General features: G+C 39.4%; 1 protein-coding gene across 1 annotated transcript; it reads right to left on the bottom strand.

Moving 5' to 3' along the window:
- Nucleotides 1-18,990: 18,990 nt before the first annotated feature.
- Nucleotides 18,991-26,436, bottom strand: alx1 (ALX homeobox 1). The gene is made up of 4 exons (XM_054620120.1): nucleotides 26,247-26,436; nucleotides 25,251-25,555; nucleotides 24,755-24,883; nucleotides 18,991-21,544 (listed from the first exon to the last, which is right to left on the bottom strand). Exons 1-4 carry the CDS (start codon nucleotides 26,434-26,436, stop codon nucleotides 21,203-21,205), a joined length of 966 nt encoding a protein of 321 aa, XP_054476095.1. The 3' UTR covers nucleotides 18,991-21,202.
- Between the last annotated feature and the right edge of the window lie 695 nt (nucleotides 26,437-27,131).

Here is a 27,131-nt window from a genome sequence, read left to right as displayed (position 1 = left end):
GTTGTAGACCACAGATACAGACAATGAACTTATTCTCGACACACAGGTACCAAATGTTGCCCCTAGTCCAAATATCAAAATGACAAAATAGATCATTTGTCATCACCTTCCAAACATGGGCGGATAATGAGACAATGCCCCGGGCACAGGCATGCAAACGACCCCACCACCTCTCCTACATAAGAAAAAGAAACACGGACTTTCAAGGTGTTTAGTCTCTTTTAGTTCTTGTTTCGTGTCCCTTTCTTTTTGTTGTGACACATCTCTCGGTGTGTCACTTGGTTTATTGTTTTGCTGTTTTTGCAGCTGTCTTTTGTCTGTGGATGTGCCCATTTTGTGGTAATTTTTCATGACGTTGTAGACATTTTGTGACTTTGTAGTCGCTTCAACCCATTTTCATAATCGTTGAGTCTCTTTGTGTCTCTTTATTGTCATTTTGTGCCTTTCTGCAGTAGCTTTGTACCCTTCTGCTGTCATGTTGTGGTTGTTTTGCGCCTTTTAATGGACGTTGAGTCTCTTTTTGGGTCTCTTTGCAGCCGTTTTTGCATTACTTTGAATATTGCTCTCTGACACATCCTTACATTGCTTGTTGTAAACGACCAATAGTCCAAATCCCAAAGATATTCAATTTACAATGATAAGTTTTAGTAGAAGCAGAACTTTTTCACATTTCGAACGACTTAAACTATCAACCAATTATCATTGAATTAATTTTCCATCTATCAAATAATCAATTAATCACGATTTCAGCACTGCTGTGGACTGACCCTCGTCTGGTTTTTTCTCCATCTAGCTTGCAAAATACGTTGGGGACAATTAATCACTTCCTTGTTTGGTTATGACTTTTGTCTATTTCTTCAATATTACCACTATGCAGCAGCTTGCAAAGAAAAACTGTGAACGCAACAGTTCCCATATATTTCACCGTCTAACTTTTCATTTGAGTATTCAGTGAGTATTTGTCTACCGCGTCTCCTCCTTAAGTTATTTTTATTCGTCTTTTCTTCGGAGCTCAGTTCATGTTTTCCTCCCACCTTTTGTTCATCTGGGCTGAAGATGCACGATGAAGGAGCCGCTCAACCGAAAAATGTACATCGATGATTCATCTTAAACTATTTTGATGTACATCCCAGCTACAAGCATGAAAACTAAATTTCGGGAAAACACAACAAAAGTGATAGAAGAAGACGCCAAAGTAATTCAGTCAAATGTCACATCATAAATAATCCGACGTACACGGCTCTATTTGTCCTTTTCCGAGATATTTTATGTTCATTTGACACTTGTACTCTTCACTGTTGGCTGCGTGAATAAAGGAAATCTAGGAAATGTTACTTTTTTGTGACAATATCAATGCATTGAACAAGAAATTAGTCTTTCGTCTTTCTCGACAGATCGAGATCAGATGGCTCTGACCAGCCTTAATGTAGAATGATCCATGCAGATCCACAATAACTGGCACAACAGAATTGATTCAAATAAAAAACTAACTTTAGGGCCCAAGTTTGGACCAATGGCAATCCGGGTTTGGTTACATTTTAGAGCTCAACACAGCTGACTACCTGGACAGTAATTTGGTCCTCAGGCCTATAATTGGCAAAATACCAGTTGTATGGCGTAAAATACTGCAGCTTTGTCGGTGCTCGTAAGCCTCAAACTGTGTCACTTAAACTTCCCCTTGAGTGTCATTTCAAAATAAACTTCTGTTTTCAAGGGAAGTTTAGGGTTTAGGCAACAAAACCTCTGAGTTAAATTTAGCAAAAAAGAGTGTAGTTTGCGTTAACTTCACTGTCCAACAACTTGCGTGACTAAGGACTCTCGTGAGTCACGTGATTAACGACACTAATGACTCATGTGGCTCAACCTGTACGGCAAAATAACTTTTTGTTTCACACGGGACACAAACAGCGGTTTTCTTGACGAAAATCCTGTATTTGTTTGACCCTCCTACCAACCCTAAGAGGACTACGTTAGACATCATACTGTATCAGCTGCTCCGACTGTGATTCAGCAGTTGGTTTCACTGCATACATACACTAAATAAGTGTTGGTGTCAGATACCGGAAAAGAACTGAACCAGCTGTTGTCTGACGTGTTGGAAGTGAGAAAAGGGTTGATTATTTCATTCAAACGTGTGGAAGTGCTTCTTCTTCTAATGGGCCCAAAAGTCTTTATTTACCGGCTTCCCAATAAGTGCAACGTTTTAAAAGATAATCACACTGTGCTGGAGACGATTGGTACCTTCAATCAATCTCACACAAGTGGTATTTTTGTACTTCCTACAAGTTTTTCCTGCTTCCTGATGCATATTTATTGCTCCTACCTTTAAATATTTTTCTTTGATTATCACCTTTAAGTTTATCTCACCATTCAACTTTGTATTTTTCATCGGTAAACACTTTTCTGGTGTGGCTTTTCCTATTTACACAACTTCCACTATGTGACATTGATCGAACAGCAGGAAGTTGTTGATGCTGTGTCGCATTGTGACGAAAGAAAAACAGCAAATATTCCACCAGATCCGATCTGGTTGTGAACAGGTTACGGTCAGAGAGCGACAGAGGCTGGTGAGTTGTCTCATCAGCAGGCTTGTTTATTTATGGTCATGTATCCAGTGATTTAGTCATAATTGTTTAGGATTAATTGATGCTAAATTGCATCAACCAAAACTCCTAATGACATAGACAAGACAATGCACAAGTGAACCGTGTCCACTGCTACCTGCACAGCTCCAGCATGGTTGTTAAATGTCAGACTGTGACGGGCGACTTCCCGCCAGGTGAGACTTTCACACGTCTAACAAGGCGACAGGATGAGAGGTGTATGGAAGAACCGCTTTTCTCTCCTCAGAGGGATGAAGTGTTGCTCCTTCCACAGACCTTATTCTCATATCCGGCAGTTTCTTCCTTACTTTAACTTTTCTGAAACTTATATTTCCTGGTGCAAAGATTTTTTTTAAAGGAACACAAACTGTCTTTGGGTTAAAGGTGGAATTAGTTCAACTAGATTCAACCTGTGATGCATGACAGAAAACTGTGAGGGCGGTTACATTTGACATCTTTGTCATAAATCACGACTTTGGCTCAGATTTGGTTGTGAGCTCATAAAAACGTGACTTCAGCAAGCTTCCCTCTCTTTCTGCATTAGATTATTGATTTCTTTGTTTGTGCTCAGCAAGCACAGTTTTACTCAAATATCAATATTTTACTGGAGCACCTCGTTTTTCCACTTATAAAGAATATATGATTTGTAAAGTATTTGTGCAGTTTATCAAAGCTCAGTGGGAAGAGAATAGCACTGAGACTGTCAGGGGTTCAAATCCCCTGAACAGCTCCTCATATTTAAGTGTTTACATTCAAAGCTGTAACATGAAACAATAAAACCACGAACCAGAAAATCCACTTTACTGTCTCTCATCTGATGTAACCGGACTCTTACAAAGCCTGTATTGTATGCTACCTGTAGCACACAGCCAGTAGCCAGGGGTCATTTTGTGGAGAAACAAAGGAAAAGTAAGTAAAACTGATTCTTATCTAAATATAAGAACATTCTTAATATTGTTTTGCTCGTATTTAAAGCTGCTTTAATTGATTTAGCTTTTTTTTTTTTTTTTGATGGCAGCAAATTAAACTGTAAACACAACCTTGACATGGAGGAAAATGACCATTTATTGCATATGGAGTGTGTTTATGAACAGATGACTCTATTGTATTTTCACCAGCTAGTAGTTGACTTCGTCCTTCTCCAGTCTGGTGCTGGGCAGGTGGTTCATCACAGCTTTCTGATTGGTTGAGTTGTGGGCTAGAAAACCAAAACAAACATCCAAAAAGGGGCACAAAAAATATCTCAGGTAAAGATTCTCTGTGGCTGAGTTGCAACAACACATAAATCAGGGTTCAACTCTAAATCAACTCTACTTTCAAATCAAGATTCAATTTAAACCTCTTTAAACCTCAGTTTAGTTTTTAAGATCAAAACAGATCCAGTTTAATTCTGTTGCACCAAAACTGTAAACTCCAATTGAAAATGTGATCCAGTATTAACTTTAAACTTATGCTTGAGGCGCTATAAAAATGGCTGCCTTTTTCAGATGGATGAGCAAAATATGATGAAGATGCTGCCGGTTCAGCACTGGACCAACAGGCACTCTCTTTTAACGCCTCTGAGCCGTCGATAGCCATGGACGGTAGTGATGTTTGAGTCATGAGTGAATACTTTGAAACTAACAACTCATTCTTGCTAACTCTGGGGTCACAAGTTCTCATCTCCGCTAACTCGTTCACTGACTCGTCCCTACTACTAGCTAGTGCTAACTGCAAAGACCAGGCGAGACCACGTGCCACTCTCACTGTAGTAATGCAACTCTTATATTAACTGCATTTGTGGAAACGTATCATGTTAGTAATTGCATAACTTAGCTCTGTGAGAAAAGCAACCACTTTGGCGCTTGGTTGAACCCAGTACTCGCTCTCCCAGTCCTGAGCTGAAGGTCTGACTGGGTTTGCATTAAAACCACCCTCCATGCAGGGAAAAGGAGCAGCTGTAAAACGGTGTATAAAATATTGTGGGTGGGTAACAACCTCTTCCAAATGACTATCATTAGGTAGGCAAAATGAGGCAAAGTGAAATTGTCTAGATTGTTTCAGCTGTAGGGAGATTCTTGAAGTGAAGTTTAACCCCTACCAGCCCTGAGGTTCAAATGTCCAACTTTGACGAATAATGTGTTTATGATTTTGGTTCAGGTCTGCGAGGAACTCTGAGTCTCTTAAAAGGAAGGGCGATACACAGCATAGCTGATCAACACCACCTCCGCTTCATATACCACCTACCCGCCATCATTGCCACTTTTTTTTTTTTCTTGTCTCAAAGTGTTGGGTATGAAGTGCATCCATCTTTCCTTTTATGCTTCGGCTCCACCAACTAAGTGCCCCATCGTAACCCCGGCACTCTGCCACCTTCCATCTTCACTGATGCCTTTAAGTGGTTTCAGAGCCACTTGTACCGTTCTTTGTGAGAAACATCACTCGGCCAGAAGCAGCCCTGTTCTCAAAACTCAACCGACATATGTCACTACAAAGTTACTGGGTGCAAAGTCTGTTCTGCCCATATTGGAAACAAAAAAGTAAAAAAAACAGCACTGCAGTTTAATCATCCTGTCGAATCCTGAGTTTTCAGAGAAATGGCAGTTATCACGTACAAAATATATATTCTATGTCATCCTTATGAGGGTTTTATTGTCACATTTTTTGAAACTGTATCTCATCCATATATACATGTGCAGATTTGTAGGCGTAACAAGGAATGTAAACGTGCACAAAACTGTAAATATGTGCACCATGTTATGATTTTGTAGAAGAATCTGCAAATGCGGCATTGTTTCAGGGAACAGACACTCAACAACGCTGCTCCGACCGTTCTACAGTTCCTAGAAACCCTTAAACAGTTCAGCCCTCAGGTGGCACCGCTGGCAATGCCGATGGGAAGTCGTGAAAATGTAGGTAGACCTGTTTCTGCTCGTTGTTAGAGCAGTAAGAGACAGTTCGGGCACTTTTACGGCTCTGTTTCACCCTGCCATCGATGTTTTGCTCGCTTCCCCTGTGGCAGCAGCCAGTTGAGAGCCGTACTTGAGGTCTTCACATTTACTTATCTGAGTATGCATGTAAGGATTTGAGACACAGTCAGTCCTCTTTCCAGGTTTAAATGGTGGAGAGGAGGTCTTGTGGCACAGACTGTAGCCGGTTGTCGAAGCCTTGAGGCTTCTAAACATCCTCTGGGATCCAGTTTCTTTATTTATCTTCACATTCTATGTTTAATTTCTGTCATTTGGATTGTCTATACTTCAATTTTAATTATATAATATTCATCATTTTTAGGTTTGTTTTTGGGGGGTGGGGTTGGGGTTCTTTATCCGAAGCGAGGGTCTCCTATCCAGTACAAGTTTTAAAGAGATACATTAAGACACACACACACACAAATTTAAAATTAACTCCACCTGAAAACCCTGTGGTTCCGATAAAAGCAGGCAAGCGTTAATTGTTAATTATCACCTTGGTTACCGAGGTGTTAAAAGGGCAGCAGTGTTTTTAGAAAGCATTTGAATGTGTGAATATTAGAGAAGCTGAGATGAGTTGTCTAATTTTGATTTTTAAAAAAAAGGGGGTTTTCCTCAAAAATGTGTCTAACTTTAACCAGCAGATGGCGTGAAGTGTTCAGCGTTTCTTCATTACTGATAAATATTCAACTGTTGATAGTTTTTCCTTCCCAAACTGGGAAAATAATTTCTTGACCAAAGTTAGAGGCACATCATTGTTTAAGATATAATTTTGTGCTTTAGCATTTAGAGCTCCCACAACATAAACAGGTGTGTCCACATGCTCTAGATATTGTCTTTTATATGTGTACTGCTTTGTAAAAAAAAAACAAAAAAAACTGTGTGGTTATTGTTTCCTAATGTGTTATAAATAAAAGAATATGTGTGCGCATGTGTGAGAAATGATGCTGATCCTGTGCCGCCATCTGGTGGAGTAAAGCAGAATTTTTAAATCACAGGTCTCATTTTAGCAGATTACACTCTATTTAACTACATGTATATACTTTTAGAAGTGTAATTTGAGGTACGGCTGTGAACAATATTCCCCTTATCTTATCTTAAAGTGAGCAAATATGATTTACTCAAACTTCCTCTTTACGAGTCAGACACTGAACTTTTATCCGAGCATCCAGCCCTCCCTCTGCCTATGAGCATTTATATTTATGGTGTGTATGAACCACCCAGAGGTTTAGGCCAAACACGGTTCTGTTAGATATATATACGGGCCTCCTGGGAGCCCGGCTGCTGTCTGGTTTGGCCCTTGTCCACGGCGCTGCAGGAGCCATCTCCCTCCCTCTGTCAGCTCTCATGCAGAGGAGACATTTATCTCTGTGGAGGCGACAGGATTACATCACGATGAATACTTTCTCTCCGTGGTCCCATTTCCACTGCTGAAAAATGTATCTTTTCATATGAGATTCTTCTTTGACGTGTTTCTGTCAGAGTGGATGTGACACCTTTTTGAAAAGCGGTTTTATTTGCTCTGGGACCAAAACTGATTTCTGACCCTTTTCAATGCAAATTACTGAGCTATTGTCTTTTTTTACTTCATCTTAAACTGAATCACATTTTCATTTTTTCTTGCTTTTATTAAACTGAATACTGTATGAACCGATAACTAAATTCTGATTGTTTGAGCCAAAGTTCTTTTGAACCATTGTTTCTTTGAAAATGTAAAAAGAAAGCAATATATTAAATTAGATTTTTGGAATATCGTCAACACGTCAAATAGTGCAAAGTTAGCATATGTTTTCAAACAATTCTTCACAATGCACTTCAATTGAATGTATTATGATTAACATATTCTTTTTGTAATTTATTTTGGCCTAAATACCGAACAATTACAGTATTCAGGCTCTTTGATTTCAGTTAGTATTGCCAGATAAACCTGAAATCATGCCAAAAGATGAGTCCTCTGTTCCTAGGCAGACTCATTACAACAGGATCAGAGAGATCCCACACTCCCCTTCCCCCTCTCTTGGACTCTTTAGCTGACTGCAGGCACATCCATCCTGGGTCCTTTATTGCCTCAGAACAGCAGGAGTCCTTTAAACCCTTAAATGCTTACAAAGGAAAAGGGAACATGAGCTAAAAGGACACAGTTTAGAGCCTTTCTCCTGAAAAAGTGAGTCAAGCTGCAACATCCCAACAATCCTCATCGCTCTGCATCATTTGCTTGAAAGGAATTCATGGAAAACTTGTTTTCATACAGCCAAAAATCGCTTAATTTTAAACCACATTAGCAAAAAGCAGTAAGGTCACCTTTCTATGGTGCTTACTTTCTATGGTGCTTACTAATGCCTCTACAATTATAATGAAATGGCTAGTCACTATTAAGGAAGTGTATATAAATTAAATTAAATCAATTGGCTAAATAATAAAATAAAGCCTGGAGGCGTTAGGTTGTCTTTATGCAAGCACACAATCCTGCACGATTAGCACTAAGGTCTACCCCGATGCAGGTAACCTGGTGGAAAGGTTTCAGAAAATCCCCCTCTCAGAAAAGTTAAGGCAGCAAATAAGTCTCAGAAAGTCTGCCTCAAGAGGAGAGTGTATGGCTGAATCTTCTAAAAGGAGGTCTACATTAAATCAAGAACAGATCATAAAAAACGTTGGAGCGCACTCTCCCACCTCTCTTAAGCCCTTCAGTGGAGGTGTCGTCACACTTTGATTGGCCGAGAAATGAAATGCAGCAAGGTGCTCTGACTTCTTAATCAGCAGCCGGTACTCACATTCTGCACAGCAGGTGATCTGAATAACCCTCCAATCAACCCAGGAGAAGGGTGACGATCAGTTCAGTTAATAGGGAAAAGGGAAATAACCCTGGCTTGTTTTTATTATTTAATTAATATCAAACCAGTATTTAACCAGGAGATTAGAAAATCTATTTTCCAATAGAGCCCTGTCCAAGACCGCAGTAATAGTGTGTTTCAAAGTAGAGAGAGATGTTTTTTCCCTGTGTGCATTTGCCTTCTCTACCAGCCATTACTGACTCTTATTGTTTGAGTGGAATACACAATGTGGTAGCCTGAGGAACACCAATTCTTGCTGTTGCTTCTCGTTGGCTGGTTTTAAGGCAGTTTGTAATAAGCTTTATTGAGAGAAAATGACTCCTTTTCCCCTTCATGATTTCAATGTGCACTCAGCACCGGCCTCATGTGGACAACCGGAAGAAGACGGGGTACCGCGATGCAAAGTATCATGGGAGTAAAGCAGAAAAAACAGAATAACTGTAGTTTCAAAATAAAATAAAAGAGAAAAATCCATATGTATAAAAAGACCCAAATTGAACACTTTAAGCAGACTACTCGATTACTATCAGTGAATTATTTAATCAGCATTTTTATAGACACAAGTTTTTCGATATAACGGTTTATCTCTGTAATTGTGATCATAATAAGCGGCTTACACTGTATTAACAATATTTGACTGCAAAAAGGTGTCTGTCTAGCATAGCAACATATAGTAGCTAGTAATAATTCCAGTTGATGACTGAAGGCAGCCATTCGGCTCTACATTTGAAATACTTTCTCAGATCTTAAAATCTAGTCCTCAACAGGCCGTATGGCTATATGGAGGCTCAGGTCATATATTGACCGACCTGCAAAGCATCTCTCAATATCCAGAACCATCTGCAGCACACTGAGAGTAAGTGGGAGATGAGGACAGAGTATTTCTAAAGACAGAAAGTTGACGTTTGACTCAGATAGATTGCTCCATTATACTGAACTGAGAATAGAAATCTCATTTCATTCAAGGATCCAGAGTGAGTTCATTCCACGTCAGCAGGAGCTTTTTTCCATCAGTAGAGCTGTATTAAGAATCCACTTCAACCGAGATGTGAAAGACAGACGAAGGAAAATAGCAACAGACCTTTGGCCCAAAGTGACCTCACCGAAGAATGTAGTGATGACTTATTACACAGATTTCAACCAATTTGGAAAAAACCTGAGAACCAGTTCCAAACCATAGTAAAACATAGAATATATATAAAAAATAGTGCCTTGGCGATTAAAAAAAGCCTCTCATAAAAATGCAATGTCTTTTAATCACTGTGGACATGTGAACTGCAATGATTTCATCACTGTGTTGTCCTTATATTGTTTATTTTTTACTTTTTTTTACTTGATATGGACCCATATGTCTGAAATAAACTTGAATAGAATGAAAACTGCCTCTTTAATTCTATTAAAATGCCTCAATAATAAGAAGATATATATAAAGGAACAAAAATGTGTTAGGCAAGCTCAAACTCTGGCAAGTGTATCACTAAGGTCCGTCCTTATGCAGATGATCTAAAGGTGTTCTTTAATATTCACTAAATGCTCAAAATCACCCTAAATCAATACAATTCAAGCTGGCAAAGAAGTCTCAAAAGGGACCAAAGACCAGAGCTTCTGGCTGAACATATCTGCTTGAATAAGTGTTCAGTCCCCCCCACCCCTAAAGAAAGGACGTCATCACACTCTGATTGGTGAAATGCACAATCTGTGAGAGACTGTAGGGGGGTGAAATGACGTAAATACGAATGTGACAGCACTTTCAGCACCATACAACGTTACGGTGACAACGTCATAAAATGAAATGTACAATTTGGGGTATTTATTTTATACTTTTTACTCCCCGATATGAACGTCTTCCAGGCTCTTTTCTCACAAGATGGTCAAATAATCTATTTACTCAAAACAGTTTAAATGAAATTATGAAATGTTTGATGAATAAATCTGTGTATATATTATATATTATATTATATAATATAGTATATAATGATGATGATTCCACTGGTGTTTAACGTCACATTGCTATGAATTATGGGTTATTCCCTTGGTCAAAGTCTGCAGAAATGCGGATTTGCGGAAAGTCCTTGAGTCCGTGAGGAGATTACATTTGGGCCAATGACTCAAAGAAAACAAGTGACCTCTGATGAGAATCAGAAAGAGCCACCACCTATCCTAGCCCAGATAAGTTTCCTCCAGGGGAACGACTCTTACACTCTTACACTCTTACTAAACTGTCAGTACTTAATGGGGAGAACACTGCTTTTAAATGAAATTAAAGGAGCCATTCTGATCAGCTTCTTACCAGCCTCAATAACATACATATTATTAATGTCTGATAATAGATTTTACACATTCACTTCTTTGTTTCTGTGTTCGTTCTCGGTGCATAATACCCCTACAGCTCCCAAAATAACAATAAGAAGTTTGCATAGCGAACTTCACACAAGGGGTGTTTCTATTAGATCCTTCATGTTAAAAACAAATGTGCATCATGTATCTGCTTGTTTGGTATAAACCAAAGAAAAACTGGTATAGCATGTGCAGCGATGTCTTCAAAGATAAGGCTGTTGCATAGTTAATAGTTCACTGATTCTAAAGCAGCAGTTAGTCTCTGACTTATAGAGAGCTGCAGGAATGAGTCCTAAAAACACCTGAAATCAGTCAACATTTTTGCACTTCCTGCTCACTGGTCTCGGACTTAATGTTTTTTTTGTGGTTTTTTTCATGGATAGATGCCTGAAATAAGGTCTGTTGTTAATACAAGCTTGAGAGATTTTAACATTTGTTCCACGATATTAAATACGCCAGTGAACACCCCTTTTGTGAATTTTGAAGCTTTCTTATGTGTCAAAACGTAACAAGTTACTAACAAGTTGCTGATTGAGACTACCAAACGCCATCAAACAGATTAGTCGGGTGGCTGTGGCGTAGTGGAGAGCAAGGTAGTTCTCCAATCAGAAGGTCGGTGGTTCGATACCCGTCGATGTGTCCTTGGGCAAGACACTTAACCCCAAGTTGCTCCTGAAGGCTTGCCATCGGTGTGGACTGGATGATGAATGTTAGTTAGAGTCTGATGGTGGCACCTTGCATGGTAGCCTGTCATCAGTGTGTGAATGGGTGAATGATATGTAATATACTACTGACTGTAAGTCACTTTGGATAAAAGCGTCTGCTAAATGACTGTAATGTAATGTAGTCCTCCTTTGCTACTCACGCCCATGTGACCTCTGCGTAGTTCGTTTTAAGCCTAGCGTAAGCGTATTACTTCTGCCAATTGCGTTCACGCTTCAAAAACAATAAAAGTGGCGTTCATCTTTCTGAAGAAAACGTGTAAGTATCCTAAACGTTTGTTTGCCACAGAGCTCATTTTCTCCAGTAATCCAATGGAAAATCCAATTGTTTTTCTTTATCAGGCGAACCAGAGTGATGCTAACTGCAGCGCTCTATTGACACTACTGAAGAGTGGCAGCCTCCTAGTGGTGTCATTCAAACCTCATGTACAGCAGGGAGATGACATCAGTGATTAGGTAATAGCCAATTAGATTTCTCCATTGGTCACGGTGGATTGGACTACATTTACCAAGGGACCCGGCCTACAGCTTTCTCACAGTCACACCGCTAACACACGTTAGCGAGAAAGCACACAGTCGCACACAACTAGAACAAATAAACATGCATACAAACAAAGACGTGATTATTAACAAAGACACATTAATACACTGCAGACACACACACACTCACACACACACACACACACACACACACACACACACACACACACACACACACACACACACACACACACTTCTGTTCCACCCTGACGTCTGTGGTAACTCGACACCTGCTCTCTCCTGCTCTGAGTGACGGGCAGCAGCAGACGGTCCAGATCCAGTGCCGACTCTTCCTAATTGGATTTGTGAGGCATCCTGCCGTCGGCCTCTAATAGCCTCTTGTAAGCCGCCTCGGGCCTGTTGTGGACCACTTCCACCCCGCACTGAGAATAAGGGACCTCCTGAAAGGCACTTTTGGCTGCATTCCCATGATTCCTAAGAGCTATTAGGCCTCTTGTAGATTCTGAGGGGTTTTGACAACAGTGTCAGAGCAATAGAACATAAAAAATAAAGACAGACAAAGAGTTACAAGGTTGTAGCATTAGGATGTCTGAGCCGCTGCCAGCTGATTGTAGTTTTACATGTTTTAAATCGTGCCTCAGTCGCTGCAGGACATTTCTTCAGCTGACTTCCTGTACGAGCCAGTGTTGAACTTTCCAACCCCACATCAGGAAATCAACATTTCATGCATTCACCTTGAAAAAAGCCCTTTTGCGGCGAAGTGCAGCTCGTCCCAATAATTTAAATTTTCCGCGGCTGGCAGGCGTGATCGTGTGTTTTCAGGTGGGAGAAACTACCCGGTAACAAAGGTCAGCATGTCACAGGATACACAGGACTCTGCTTACCGATTAGCTGCGGGTAATCTCATGCCGCACTTTTACAACTACTTTGCCCAACTTTAAGGTTTGTTTCGCTGCAGAATCAAAATGTCTGCAGCTCACTGGGCTCAGAGCAGCCGTAGGGTAGCTCTATGAGGCCGCACTCCAGCGCTGCTCTGGTGTGTTTTCGGCGTTAAAGGCCACAGGGGGGATTTGTATTTTAATGTTAGGCTGGTTTTGGGCAATTTGGTGAACATGTTAGCTTGTGCACATCATGTCTGATATTCAGATTTTTTCCTGTTTTTATCCCCATCAGACTTTTTTGTAGCGGTGTTGCATTGTTTCAAGATCTCACATTGTAGCTTGACTGTGCGCATCATATAAAAACAATTGCAAAAATTACAAAAATACGACCAAAGTTGTTATAGAATGGAATTATCATTTTAGGTGCATTACAAAACTGAGTGATATACCACAATGATGGATTAACATATTTATTTTTACTTGGACTTAACACACTGATACTGAGTGATTGTTTATGAAATAACATGATGTAATAAAAAGTTACAGCAAGTAAACATTCTTAAGCCAAGGGTTATTTCACAAAGACAGGAAATATCTTTATATACTATGTAATATATTGGATCAACTGTAGCGACATTAACCAATCGGAACTGTGAATAACTTGAGTACATATTTAAAATGTGAATAACACGTTAAAAGATTAGTATTGAAAAGGAAAGCAAAGTAATTTTTTTTAGAAAAATAATTCCCACTGTTGCACATCAGGTTTTCTCATAACCTTAACCCTAAACATAGTTCATAATAATGATAAAATGTTGTATCAATATGAGAAAATATCTTATTATAGTGAGAAAGAGGGTTCACAGCAGTGTATAAGGAGGGGGAGAGGATGTGAAACAAGAGGATTTCTACTGTTACAAGTTAAGATATGAGCCCAAATGTGTGTATTCTGTTTATATGTGTGTGATCCATAATGTTAAAGAAAACTACTGTACTGTACTGTCTGTATTATATCAACACTACATTGTAATTTATGACAAAGTAAAAATATTTTCATATGTACTGAGGCCTGTGGACTTGTATCTGGCAAATGTTAAATGAGCTTTGCACATTGATTGATTTTATTTAAATTGAATTACTTTGTTCTATTTAATTTAAGTCTCATGCAAAAACACTGTACCTGCACCACAACGAACCACTAGAGGGCTGTGAAGGGCAGACAATTTAATCTTTGGAGAGAGAAAAAAGTTTATAAATTTAAATAGAGAGCAAGGTTTGAAAGGTAAGTCTATAAGCGAGCTACAAGTTCAGATGAAGTGCTTTGTTACTCTAAACACATAGAATTAGTTGTATTTTTTTTATATCCAAATCTTTTTATATAGCGTTTTTTTTTTGTAGTTTTTTTACACCACGTAGAACAAGTCCCTTCAATGTATTTTAATAGAAATTTCATAAAATATAACAAGTTGAGCAGCTACCTTCATGGCGTCCAGATGGCTTGAAAAGTTGTCTTCAATATTGCAAAAGAAAAAAACCAACAGTACTATATTCAGTATCTGAAAGAAGAAAAAGAAACAAGTATAAATGTTCGCTAAAACCCGCAGAACAAGAGGAAAAAACACGAAGCTCTTTGCAATCATTGATTTTCTTCTGAGTCATAATCCTAATAACTGAACACACAAGGTTTCTGCCTGCTGCTGAGTTATTTATATTTTATTGGTAGATGATTTCTGCAAATGAAAACTGATAACTCATGTTTTCCTTTCTGACACTTAAGTGTGTTCTTTTTTTCTCTTTCAGCCTGTTTTTATTAATGTAAATGAATCAAACACATCAGCCTCTACAGACAGCTACATTTGTGCAGTATTGGTTAGAACAACATATGTTCATACTTAATTCCTCAAGTCTGCTTTTTTGCCACAGTCTGACAGGAAAGCCTTATGTTAAATGACCTCTGAAGGAACACAAACCGGCCTAAGAATATTACACTGAGCCAGCGGGAGAGGCCTTATGAGAAATAACTAACCATGAAGAAAAAAAAAAAAAAGAAGATGGACTGGTGGTGAGTCAGTCCGTCTTCCATTCCAGAGGAGAAGAAGAAGTGGAACATCAGCGCTGAGCGATTAGAATAACAACAGCGGGCAGACAAGTGTAGATCTCTGCTGTGGAACATACGTGACCGCCGACTCCATTTTTCAGCCGCCAGAGCGTTTGATCTCGCTCTATTTCTTCATGTCAACAGCCGTGTGTGTGTGTCTCTCTCTCCCTCACACACACACATACAGAGGCCTGTCCTCCCCCACGCGGGGTGGTGCGGGAAGTAGGGAGGACGGGGAGGGAAGCTCTTATATTAATGGCTGCGGTTAACCTGCGAGGGTCAAACCCATTGGAGCTGTTGATGGATCTGGTCTGTAGGAGCTTCTCTCTCTCTCTCTCTCTCACACACTCTCTCTCTCTCTCTGTATCACACACAGTCACCCACACACACACACATGTAGACACACGTGTGCAGTCCTGGTTGCATGACCATCAGTCTCTGATTGTGGAGTCACAGCGTGATGATGATGCTTGGCGGAGAGGTGAAGGTGACGAGGAGGAGAAGGCGGATGACGGATATAAAAAAAGAGCATATTGGAGTTTTAGTTACATGATTTTCAAAGGAAGAGGAGGAAGAAGTCATGTCACTGGATGAGGTAAACCTCAGTGGTCGGAGCCACAAAATAAGTGTTTCAAGCAAAAGACTGTATATGAGAAGTGTACATAGTCACCATGACGACACCTTTTTCAAGGACTGCCGTTTTGAACCTCAAGTTGAGTTGTGGTCGTTGCTATCTTGGCTTTTGCAACCAGAAGTGACGCAAGAGGGTGGAGCTAAGTACAACTGAAACAAAATAAGACATTTTTAGGACACAAATGTAAAAAATTATTTTTAATGAAGTGAAAACACACGTTGAAAGAGTTAAAGTTGTTAGAGGAAAACACGGACAAACAACCAGACTGGACAACGCTGTGGAAGTGACCTGTCAATCACAAGGTAGCCCCGCCCTAAAGCATACTCCGCTTTATGGTCTATTTTACTATAAATGGCATATTTTAACATATGCCGTATTGAAGAAGACTTGAAACTAGAGATTGAGACCATAAACTCATGTTTACAATGTTTACTGAGGTAATTTTCTCATAGACTTCTATACAATCAGACTTGTTTTTGCAACCAATGGAGTCGCTATCTGGAGCACCTACCAACTTACAAACTGAAATAAGACAACCCAGTCAAGTTTCTTAGGTCGGCCTGGATCAGAATGAAAGAATCTTGTTGTGTTTCAACCAAAGTCTGTATATAAGAACTGGACGTAGTCATCGGGACGTCAACCATTGGTGTGTGAACCGTTTTGAAGCCTTGAGTTTGGCAATATGGCCGTCGCCATCTTGGCTTTTTTGCAACCACTGAACGGAAGTGACAATTTTTTGATGGCAGAGGAGTAACATAGAGACACCATATACTTATGACTTCTGGTGACTAGTAGTTCTCTTGAATACCTATGTTGAATACACTTCCTGTAAGTCGCTTTGGATAAAAGCGTCTGCTAAATGACTGTAATGTAATGTAATGTAATGTAATGTAATATACGGCTCTGGTAGGGTAGGGACCTGTCCATCACAAGGTAGCCCCGCCCTAAAGCATACCCTGCTTTTTGGTCTATTTGACTTTTAATGGGACCATAATTTACAAAATGAACATCATGATGTATTGAAGAAGACTTGAAACTAGAGATTGAGACCAAAAATCAATAATAATAATATAATAATAATAATAATAATAATAATAATGCTATACAATCAGATGTTTACAATGTTTATAGATTTGGCTCCCCTTACTTTGTCACATTCTGGCCAATGCCGACCCCCCATCTGAGTATTTTCTCCCACAGCTTTAGAACTAAGGTACACCATATGTTTCTTGCTAGCCAATCAGAGCAGACTGGGTTTTTTCGGGAGGGAGTCTTAAAGATACAGGCACTAAAAGGTCTGATTTTTTTTTTTTTTTTTGTCCCAGTTCAGCCCTGACAATGAGCAACTAAAAGATTGTAAAATATTTTCACAAAGCTCTATGAAGAACAACCCTAACATTCAGCTTCCAACGTTAAGATAAGTTTATCCCTCAGCTACTGCATAGAATAGATAGATATGAAAGTAAACACAGAATTATACAATAATATAATGATGATACACAGAATACACAGTTTGTCTGAACACATCCAACATCGTTTCCATGGCCACTTCAGGATCAAAGCCTCCCGTGATTTGATGCGTGCAGATAACGTACTTGGGTTTGTCCATTGGATGGCAGTAACCAGGAAGTACCCAAAGGAAACAAACTTGTTTTTCTACCCGAAGCATCTGACACAAGTTAAGGTCCCTAATTGAATCAAGCCTACCGTTCCTATAGAAAGGGTTTCCCTGAGATGCTTTCCGCCGCCGGCTGTGATCTCAGAGCAAAACAAAAGGATGATGTCAGCAGGGAAAAGAAGAAGATATGCTCCAATTACAGGACAGTGTGATAGATTAAAGAACAAGTACCGCATGTTAAAGGGGCCTCGTGGAAAAAGGCTACTATTGATGAATGAAGAGCTTAACTGTGTTTAATGTTCTGACATTTCTGTTTCCTGACTACAAAGAAAGGTGAGGCTTGATTTTAGACAGAGTTTAAGGTCGGTTCTCTTGTATAGTTTTTTTGTTGACAACAAATTCCATGCAAAGACCAAGTCTAACAATGAATTTTTCCAAAACTATCAAGTATTGTGTGCATCTGAAGATTCATATATCATATTTGCACTTGCATTCATTGTTGGTTTTGGTCTTTTTATGAGGTATGTTTGCAAGCAAAGAGAAATAGGATTTTACAAGAATTATCCTTTAAAGGGGACATATCATGAAACATTCACTTAGTGCTTGTTCACATAGATTTGAAGTTCCTAACAAACCCACACACTGTGTAATAACAAAACCGAGTCCGTTTTGTAGGCTGCCTAGGTCAGTAAATTCGGGTTTAAACAAGAAATTCAGATTTGAACCCCTCTTCCTATTCAGGCTGCTCTCATCCAGCGTTTGAAAGATATACCTACGAAATATAATGCACTATAATTCGTAGATAACCCACAAAATAATTTTGTAGGATATCCACGTAATTATAAACGAGGAAGTATAAAGACCACAAAGCCAACACAGGACAAACAGGAGGGTCCAACAAACACTGATATTTCACACAGCAGACCGCGGTTTGTTCCCAGTGTGGAACAAGAAATCAGCGTTGATTTATTCATCAGGTAACTTGCGTACTTTAGTAGCAAAAGTTCCTACAATTTTATAATTCAAACAAAAGTCTTTTCCTAAATCTAACTAAGTAGTTTTGTTGCCTTTACCTAATAGTCGTTTCCTGTAAAGACAGAAGTTTATTTTTAAAATAATGTATACATGTATTGAGCGAAAATTGACACGCGTTGCTGGACTGCAGTTAGAAAAAACACAAAAAATGTGGAGAAAGTTTTCGTAAGATATCATACGAACCATTGTATGAGGATAAGTTGTCCTATGTCACATGCAGGTTCGGGAACCACCCATAGCTTGAGAACGACATATTTGTCTCGCATGCTAATCAGAGCAGACTGGGCTTTCTCAGGAAGAGGTCTTAAAGAGACAGGCGCTAAAACGGAGCGTTTCAGGCAGAGGTCAGCTATATGTAGGTGAAGTGCTCTGAGAATATCTGCTCATAACTTTGCTCTCCCCTGCCTCTGTGGGCCGCACCCAAAATTGCCACCGCTCATGTACACTTTGACCAATCAGAGCGAGGCTCCGATTCTCCGTTCTTATTGGCTGTGGGACTGTCCGGGACTACAGGTATATTAAGACGGACAGTATGAGAAAGGAATGTGGTTTTTTTTTAACATCGAAGAATGTGAAAATGTTCCAGCAGAAACCCAATCTACATGTATGAATCTATATCAGCATGATACGTCCCCTTTAAAAACTCTTAAAACAAAAAAAAGTGCATCCAAGCATTAATCAAGTCACATTCATTTATTATACTTCCAACAGATATACATTTACAACACAAACAATTTTTTAAAACCTGCCTCCTCTGCCAGCCTTGTGTACCATTGATACACAACGGAGGCAGACGGCAGAGATTACAGAGCTTTGCTGCAAAGCACACGGACACGTCAGTACGTCAAGTTAGTTTTGTCTCCACGCTGCTCATCTTCAGCCCTGAGCTGGAACGAGGGAGGGAGATGAAGGCCGCTGGTAAAGAAAGCTTATTCACAGTGCTTAAAAAAGGCTGTAGTGGTTTGGGACCCCTCCCTGTGGATCCACACGTACCCACCCTGGGGTCAAATCTCACTGGAGTTTTTCTCGCCTCACCTCCATTTGACTCTTCTTTCTGTCTCAATAGCGAGGAAACACCGAGGACCCCCCCCCCGACCTCCGTTAACAGACAACAACAATGAAAGCACAGCTCTCACCTCCACAGATCACGAGGGGTTAATCAATTAATCCGGTCTGACCAGAAAAGGACTGTCGGCTGTAAAACAATGCACTGGACATTACCCTGAAAATCACACTGATATGATTGTACTGCTTTAATTGAGCTACATGAATGTTTGGACCATCTCCACTTTAAAGCTACAGCTGGTAACTTTAATATAAATAACGTTTTGTCATAATTGCTCATAAGGTCACTATATCCTGAAAGGACGCAACCTCTGGTTCTGAAAAGTGAAGCCAATGTGGAAGTGCCTTGAACCTGCATTATTTCTAGTGGCCATTATCCTCTGGTTGAAAAACAAAAAGGCTGATTGCATAGAAATCTATGAGAAAGTCAACCTACTTCTCTCTTGATTTATTCCCTCAGTAAACATTGTAAACATGAGTTTATGGTCTCAATCTCTAGTTTCAAGTCTTCTTCAATACAGCATGATGTTCATTTAGTAAATGATGCTCCATTTAGAGTCAAACAGACCATAAAGCAGAGTATTCTTTAGGGCGGAGCTACAACTTTAACTCTTTCACATTGTGTTTTTAGTTCATAAAAGTTAATGTTACGTTTTGGTCGCCTAAAAATGTCTTATTCAGTTTTCGGTTGTACTTAGCGCCACCTATCGTGTCATTTCTGGTTGCAAATAAACAAGATGGCGACGGCCATAAACGAAGATAGCAAAGGCAAAAATTCCGAACTCGAGGCTTGACTATGTCCACTATGAATATACAGTTTAGGATCCTGACAGCAGCACGTATGTCAGATAACCTTTGAAAGAAAATCAGGTTCCTCTTCCTCCTTTAAGTGCTGCTGATGGAAATTGCAAGATTCCACAGCAGCAAACGACCAATTAAACTGTCAATACGCAGTACTGATCAAATATTCATCAATGTTGTGTTACTGCATTGTCCATTACTAGCCTCAAATGTATTCACGAACATACTTCAGTTTTGCTGTAAAATGAGGAAGCTTGTTTCCCAGCTGCTGTGTTTAAAACAGTCTATAGTCAAAAAGAAGCACCGCCCACCAACTGGGTCAAACTTTCTCGTTCTGCAGCCGAACAATAACTAAAATGTGTTTCTGTAAACATTTGAGGCGAGTAATAAGCATAACAGTTACTAAATCTTGATTGATATTTGATCAGCAGGCCGAGTTTGACAGTTTGATCGGAGTCCAAGAGCTTCACCAGCATTGATTGACAGCTGCGTTAGAGACTCCTCGGCTCTGATTGGTTGTTTTTCTTCGGGTGCGGTGGAATCTTGCAAATGCAATTTGGGGAACTGAAAGGAGGAAGAGGAAGCTGATTTCTTTCGCAGATAGTCCGTCTCATGTTCTACTGTCAGTATATCGTGACAGTTTGAGCAAATATGACAAAAAGTAAATTTCATTAAAGTTACCAACTGTAGCTTTAAGTGCCTTTGACCACTTGATTGTCTAACCTTACTGTAGATCTCCTTCAGACCAGATGCACAGCTGATTGTCTGTCACACAACATTACGGCTATTTCATGTTTTTGTTACAACCTTGAGCTTATTTACTTTTATTAAATCACAAATCCTGACACATTTGCCATTTAACTTACGTTATCCTGACTGCATTTTCTTGACCCATTAGATCTAAACACCAAGGCAGCATGATGGTAAAATCAGCCACATCACTCCAAAGCTGATTTTCATTCACAACACACCAAGGTGACAACTAATCTGTAGATGCTGCGCTGCGAGTGACAAACAGCTTGTTTTGAATATGATTTCTGACTCTTTGGTCAATTCTCCCACTTGGTACAAACTGGAAATCTGTGAAAAAATATAATTTTCCCATACATTATCCAGACATTCACAGGATCACATGGCCCACGAGATGTTGGCCGTGTGCTCCTTGGCCTTCATGCGCAGCACGGCTATGCTGGACGAGCGCCTCTCGAACTCGGGTTTGGTCTCGAAGGCGTGGTGGCCGTTGGCGGCCGGCGTGAGGAGGGAGTCCGCGCTGAAGAAGTTGTTGAGGGAGACGTGGCCGAACTGGTTCTGCTGGTTGGGGAAGCCCACGTAGCCGTGCTCGGCGGCAGCGGCGGCCGAGCGGGGGGAGTGGGAGTAGGAGGCGACGCAGGGAGGGGAGCCTCGGGGGAGCATGCAGGAGGAGACCACGGAGCCGCCGGGAGGAGGAGGAGGCCACAGGTTGTTGGGAATCTGTTGGGTGAAAAGGAGGGTTTAGATACTGGAGGATGACTTTAACTACACGAGGATCCACTGGAGCACAAACGCCAATATTAACTATAATAGATTTATCGTTTAACACACACACACAAAGATTTCTACATAGATGTTTTTGTGAATTACAAGTATAGCTTTTCACATTGATGTACAGTTTAAACATTTAACAAATCATTCCATTTGCTGATGAAGACCAGGAGTTGTGATTGAAAGCTCAGAAAAAGCTTTGATTTTAGATTATTTTGTCACACAGAACAGATTAAGTTTATAGGAGCTTTTAAATCCTGCATACTAAAAAAAATATTTTGAAATGTAGAATATAAATCTCTGCAGATCTAAATTCATAAATCTCTGGTTTAATTTTAGTTTGGTCAATGATTAGCTGTCAAAGTAATATACAAGTGTGGCATACACAGTGAAAACGGTAAAGGGTTGTTTCACCCATGTTAAAATATACATGTTATCTATTTTTTCTGTCTGGTGGTATCTGGACATGCAGTAGGTTTTGTTTTTATTTGACCATATTTTGAGAAATCTGTCTGTCCGTACTCACAAATACAGAAATTTATCAGGAACTAACTTTACAGAAGAAATAGTCCGTTAAAAACTGTTAATCGCAGTAGATTAGAGATTAGAGAGTAGATGATATTAACTCATTTTTGATTTTTTTATTGATTTTTCTAAATGTTATTTTTGTTCAAGCATTCGGCACCAAAAATATGAAATGTAATTCACCTTCATTGTATCAAGGTGGAGGGAAAAATGATCAGACAAAGACATCGCAAAATCTGGACGAATAAAAACCAAACTATCAACAAGTCTAGAAAACACTAGCAGTAAGAGAGCTTTTGGGAGGGAAAAGTCTTACAGATTAAACAATTCCAAACATATTATTAAAATTCATCATTGAAGTGTAATGCATCCTCTGTTGGCATTTTTTCTTCGATGATCAGAGAGCAAACAGGCCAGAGGGAAAAAAGAGGACAAAGAGAAGACATAGTCCCATCTGGTGAAAACACAGTAAACACCACATGACTGGTTTTAGGAGCTCCAGTCTACAGAACAGTTTGTCTTTAAGTTATCAACACAGACTGATCTGACAGCTCGATCACATACATATGACTTCACTAACGTTTCTCATTTGGTTTCATTTGCCAGAATCTCAATCAAACTGAGAAAACAAGCTGTCGTAAGGAAGTAGCACGTTAAAAGCATGAAAGTGAATGTCTACCTTCATAGACTTCAAATAATGTCAACGTTATGTACCACTGTAGCTTTCTTCATCACACAAAAAATATGTTTCAATAAAGAAAAATACAAAAAAAAAACTTTTAACCAAAATAAATGCTCCAAAAAAGTTCCATAAATTTCAGCACCTTCAAAAAAAAAAATCTGAAAACTGCTGGACTATAAACTGAACCATCCGGTTATTGTTCAACACAGAAAAGCATATTTTTGCCAAAGTGTAGCTTACAGAAAATCTGAACAAACACCACACACCTGCAACTCTGACAGTTAAATAAACTCCTCTCGAAGCACAAAACTATGGTTGTAGCTACAGAATCAGCTTTTCCAGCGTGATCCTGACAACATGTGCTATCCACGAGCAAAAAAAACAAATCCAACAATATCAGCCAAAAACCTCAAACAAACCAATTTAAACAAAAGCTCTTTAAAAACCCACAAGAATGCAATCAGTGTCCACTGTGTTTAGGGGGACAGAAACACCCGCTGCCAGCAGGACGGTCCATTTAATGACAGTAATCTGGATCAGCTGGGAGGGAGGGCGTGTGACTGCAGGGGGAATCTATCAGAAACATGTGCGGAGAAAATACGAGGCAGTCCAGCACATTTCTGACCTGGTCTCGAGCCAGGGAGCCGAAGAAATGCACAAATCTAGCTCTTTGATTTTAAAATGTACGCTTTAAACAATAACACACGGCCCTCTGAGGAACCTTAGAAAAGGTCTCGACAACACTCGGAGGCCCAATCTCCGTCTCTGACAGACAGAACCGACATGCTGCGTCTCCTCACACCTCATCTCGTACCCGACCTTTCGTCCAAAGCAGCAAGACGAATGTGCAGAGAAACGTGAAATGTGATATAAGGCCATTCATTCAGCCGTGACGCCTCACAGACGCTCTAATCAGCGTCCAAGCTTCTTATCTGAAGATGGGTTTCATAATAAGTGATGAATAGAGCAGCAGTGACGTGCAGTGATTCATCAGATAGAAGCGTTCATTTGTTGTGGGTGAAGGGAATTGAGTATTTCAGGAGAGAAGTCTTATCAGGCGTCCTACAGAACATATTAACTAATAAAGACCATGAAACTAATATATATTAAACCATGAAACGTCCCAGGTGGATTACTTAAATGAAGGTAATTCTTTTTTGTATTACAAGTTTTCTGACATTTTGTTTAAATATGTGCTAATTTTGGATACATTTGTAGAAATAAATCTGAACAGAAGATGAACATTGGGTTCAGATTTATTGTTTCATTTTGTTGACATATAAGATTCAAAGTTTTTTACAGAGGGGAGGTTTTTGATATCTCTTTGAAACACTCCATAAATCTGAAAAAAAATGTTAAAGCCATAAAAAAACTTTTTTTTAGAAATGAAATGTTCTATTAATCAGACTATGAATTAAATATGAACAAACCCTTCTGTAAAATAAATCCATCAGGATATAGAGAGGATTCTACTGTAAAGTTTGGTTTATGTAAGAGCTGCTGAAAAGGAGAGTCTGAGAAAAAAACTAATTTAGAGAAAACAGCCTTTAAAGATATGTTTTGTAAAATGACAAACATGTTACAGACACTCAGGGGAAAATGAACTATATCACTATGAAACTTCCCCAGTTGATTACTTACATTTAGATACATATTTTACTTTTTGGGGGGGAATTGTATGTCTAAAAATGCAAATAAGGCATATTCTAATAGTTTATGGTGAATTGAGGATAAATCCAAAGAGAAAATGGACAAAGAAAAAAATAATATTTGGTACTTTAGATGTTTTCTTTCCACTACTTTAAAAGAAGACATGTTATGAAAGCAAAATACCCCAAAATCTCACAACTGAGCAGTGCATGAAAAACGACGTCTCCTCTTATATATCAGATACATCTAAATCCTCTCATCGACAGTAAACCATAACTCAGTACAACGTGGCTCAGACTCGCCTGTGTGTAGCTGTCGCTCCTCGGTAGGACTGAGAGGTCGTAGGTGGCTGCAAAGTGAGTTTTGGCTTGTTGGATTTGTCCATAACGCTCTCGTTTCCTCCACTTTGCTCTTCTGTTCTGAAACCAAACCTAAAAGCAAAACATATGGGAAATGAAATGAAATCAGACAAAACTAAATCAAATGGAATAAATGTGTATTTCAGTAAACACCAAGTGGCATTTACTTATTAAGATGATAAGAAATCCATCCAAACTATGGAAGAATTATTATAAAAGAGCTGCAGCAGGCTGGAATTAAAATAAATCCTTCTGCACTGATTTAGTTTATTTACTAATTTGTTTGGTTTGTGTGTGTGTGTGTGTGTGTGTGTGTGTGTGTGTGTGTGTGTGTGTGTGTGTGTGTGTGTGTGTGTGTGTGTGTGTGTGTGTGTGTCTTAAAGCCCCTTTGTCCTTATTGTATGATTCATTCTCTCCATAATAAGAGTCAGTGGCCAACCTGCACCCTGGCCTCCGTCAGCTCCGTCCTCATGGCCAGCTGTTCCCTCACATAAACATCTGGATAGTGGGTCTTCTGGAACACCTTCTCCAGCTCCTCCAGCTGCGTGCTGGTGAAGGTGGTCCTGTGTCTCCTCTTCTTGCTGCTGGACACGTTGCTGTCGCACTTGTCCCCCATGTCGTCCAGGTCGGTCTTCTCCGGCCCGGAGGTCACAGGCGAGGCCCGCAGAGCGCAGCAGCCGTCCATCGGCCTCCCCAGGTCGGCGTGCAGAGTGTCCTCGTCCGCCTTGGGCACACCGTAATTGGCTGGAATGAAGGAGAGATAAATGGTTAATTAATATATATTGATGGCGTGGAATTGTATTGTAACTGCAGCTTAAAAGTACATATGGAAATACAAAATAATTCTTAATTTTGTTATTTAAAAATTAACATAAATAGAATTTGTTTTAAGTGTTTCATGCTCCAAAAAAAAAATATATATATCAAAAAATTTTAAATTGCAAAAACAAAATGTTTTAAGTGTTTCATGCTCAAAAAAATATATATATATATCCAAAAATTAAAAATTGCAAAAACAAAATGTTTTAAGTGTTTCATGCTCAAAAAAAAAAAAAATATATATATATCCAAAAATTAAAAATGCAAAAACAAAATGTTTTAAGTGTTTCATGCTCAAAAAAAAATATATATCCAAAAATTAAAAATTGCAAAAACAAAATGTTTTAAGTGTTTCATGCTCAAAAAAAAAAAAAAAATATATATATATATCCAAAAATTAACAAAAACAAAATATTTGCAAACGAAACGCCTTAAAAGAAAAGTCATTATTATTATTATTATTATTATTATTAAAAAAAAAAAAAAAAGAAGATAAACATTTGGATGTTACATTTCTCACTGTTATATTTTCTTTTAAACACATTAACTCCTGTAAAAATGCAACATCGATGCACAAAACAGTTATTATTATATATTAAAACCAGGTTTCACGCACCGCCCTGGTCTCCGCAGGGAGAGGACCGGTGCTCGCCGCTCTGCAGCCCGAAGGCCTGCACACATTTCGGGGAAGCCTTGCTGAAGTACTGCGCGCCGTCCAGGCTCTCCATGACCTGGTCCATGTAGTAGTCGCTGGCCTTCATCGCCTGGCTCTTCAACGCAAACTTATCATCCATAAACTCCATCATCTTAAAACCCAACAGATCCACTTCAACCAGAAGTCACCATGAGGAGAAGAGGAGAAGATGATGAAGAAGAGGAGAAAAAAAGTAGGAACTAATCTCCTTTGTAATGCAATAAGTTCTCCAGTGGAGTGGAGTCTTTATAGAAGAGACTGAGCTCCTCACTGAGCTGCCCTCCTCCTCTCTGGATGGGAACCAGCACCCAGCTCCTCCCCCGACCCGGACCCGACCCGGACCCGACCCGGACCCGAACCCGAGCCGACCCAGAGCCCCACAGCAGAGCTCTGCAGTGGCTCTGGAGCCACACGACGACTCACAGAGGAAACAATCAAAAGTGACTTTAATTTACGAGATGTTTAGACATCCAGCAGAGGAGAGGCTGATCCACAGCTGAGTCTGGACTTTAAACGGGATTTAATCTGGTTTTTAGTTTTTGGATATATATATTTTTTTTTAGCATGACACACTTAAAGCATTGACTTCTATTTATGTTTATTTTTTTAAATAACAGTGGGAAATGTAACATCCAAATGTTTATCTTCTTTTTTTTTTTTTTTTTTTTAATAATAATAATAATGACTTTTCTTTTAAGGCGTTTCGTTTGCAAATATTTTGTTTTTGCAATTTTTATTTTTTGGATATATATATTTTTTTTGAGCATGACACACTTAAAGCATTGACTTCTATTTATGTTTTTTTTT

Source organism: Anoplopoma fimbria, chromosome 19, assembly GCF_027596085.1.
Source record: "Anoplopoma fimbria isolate UVic2021 breed Golden Eagle Sablefish chromosome 19, Afim_UVic_2022, whole genome shotgun sequence".
NCBI classification, from domain to species: Eukaryota; Metazoa; Chordata; class Actinopteri; order Perciformes; family Anoplopomatidae; genus Anoplopoma; species Anoplopoma fimbria.
The sequence above is the reverse complement of the archived record's forward strand: the minus strand, read 5'-3'. Positions and strand labels throughout refer to the sequence as shown.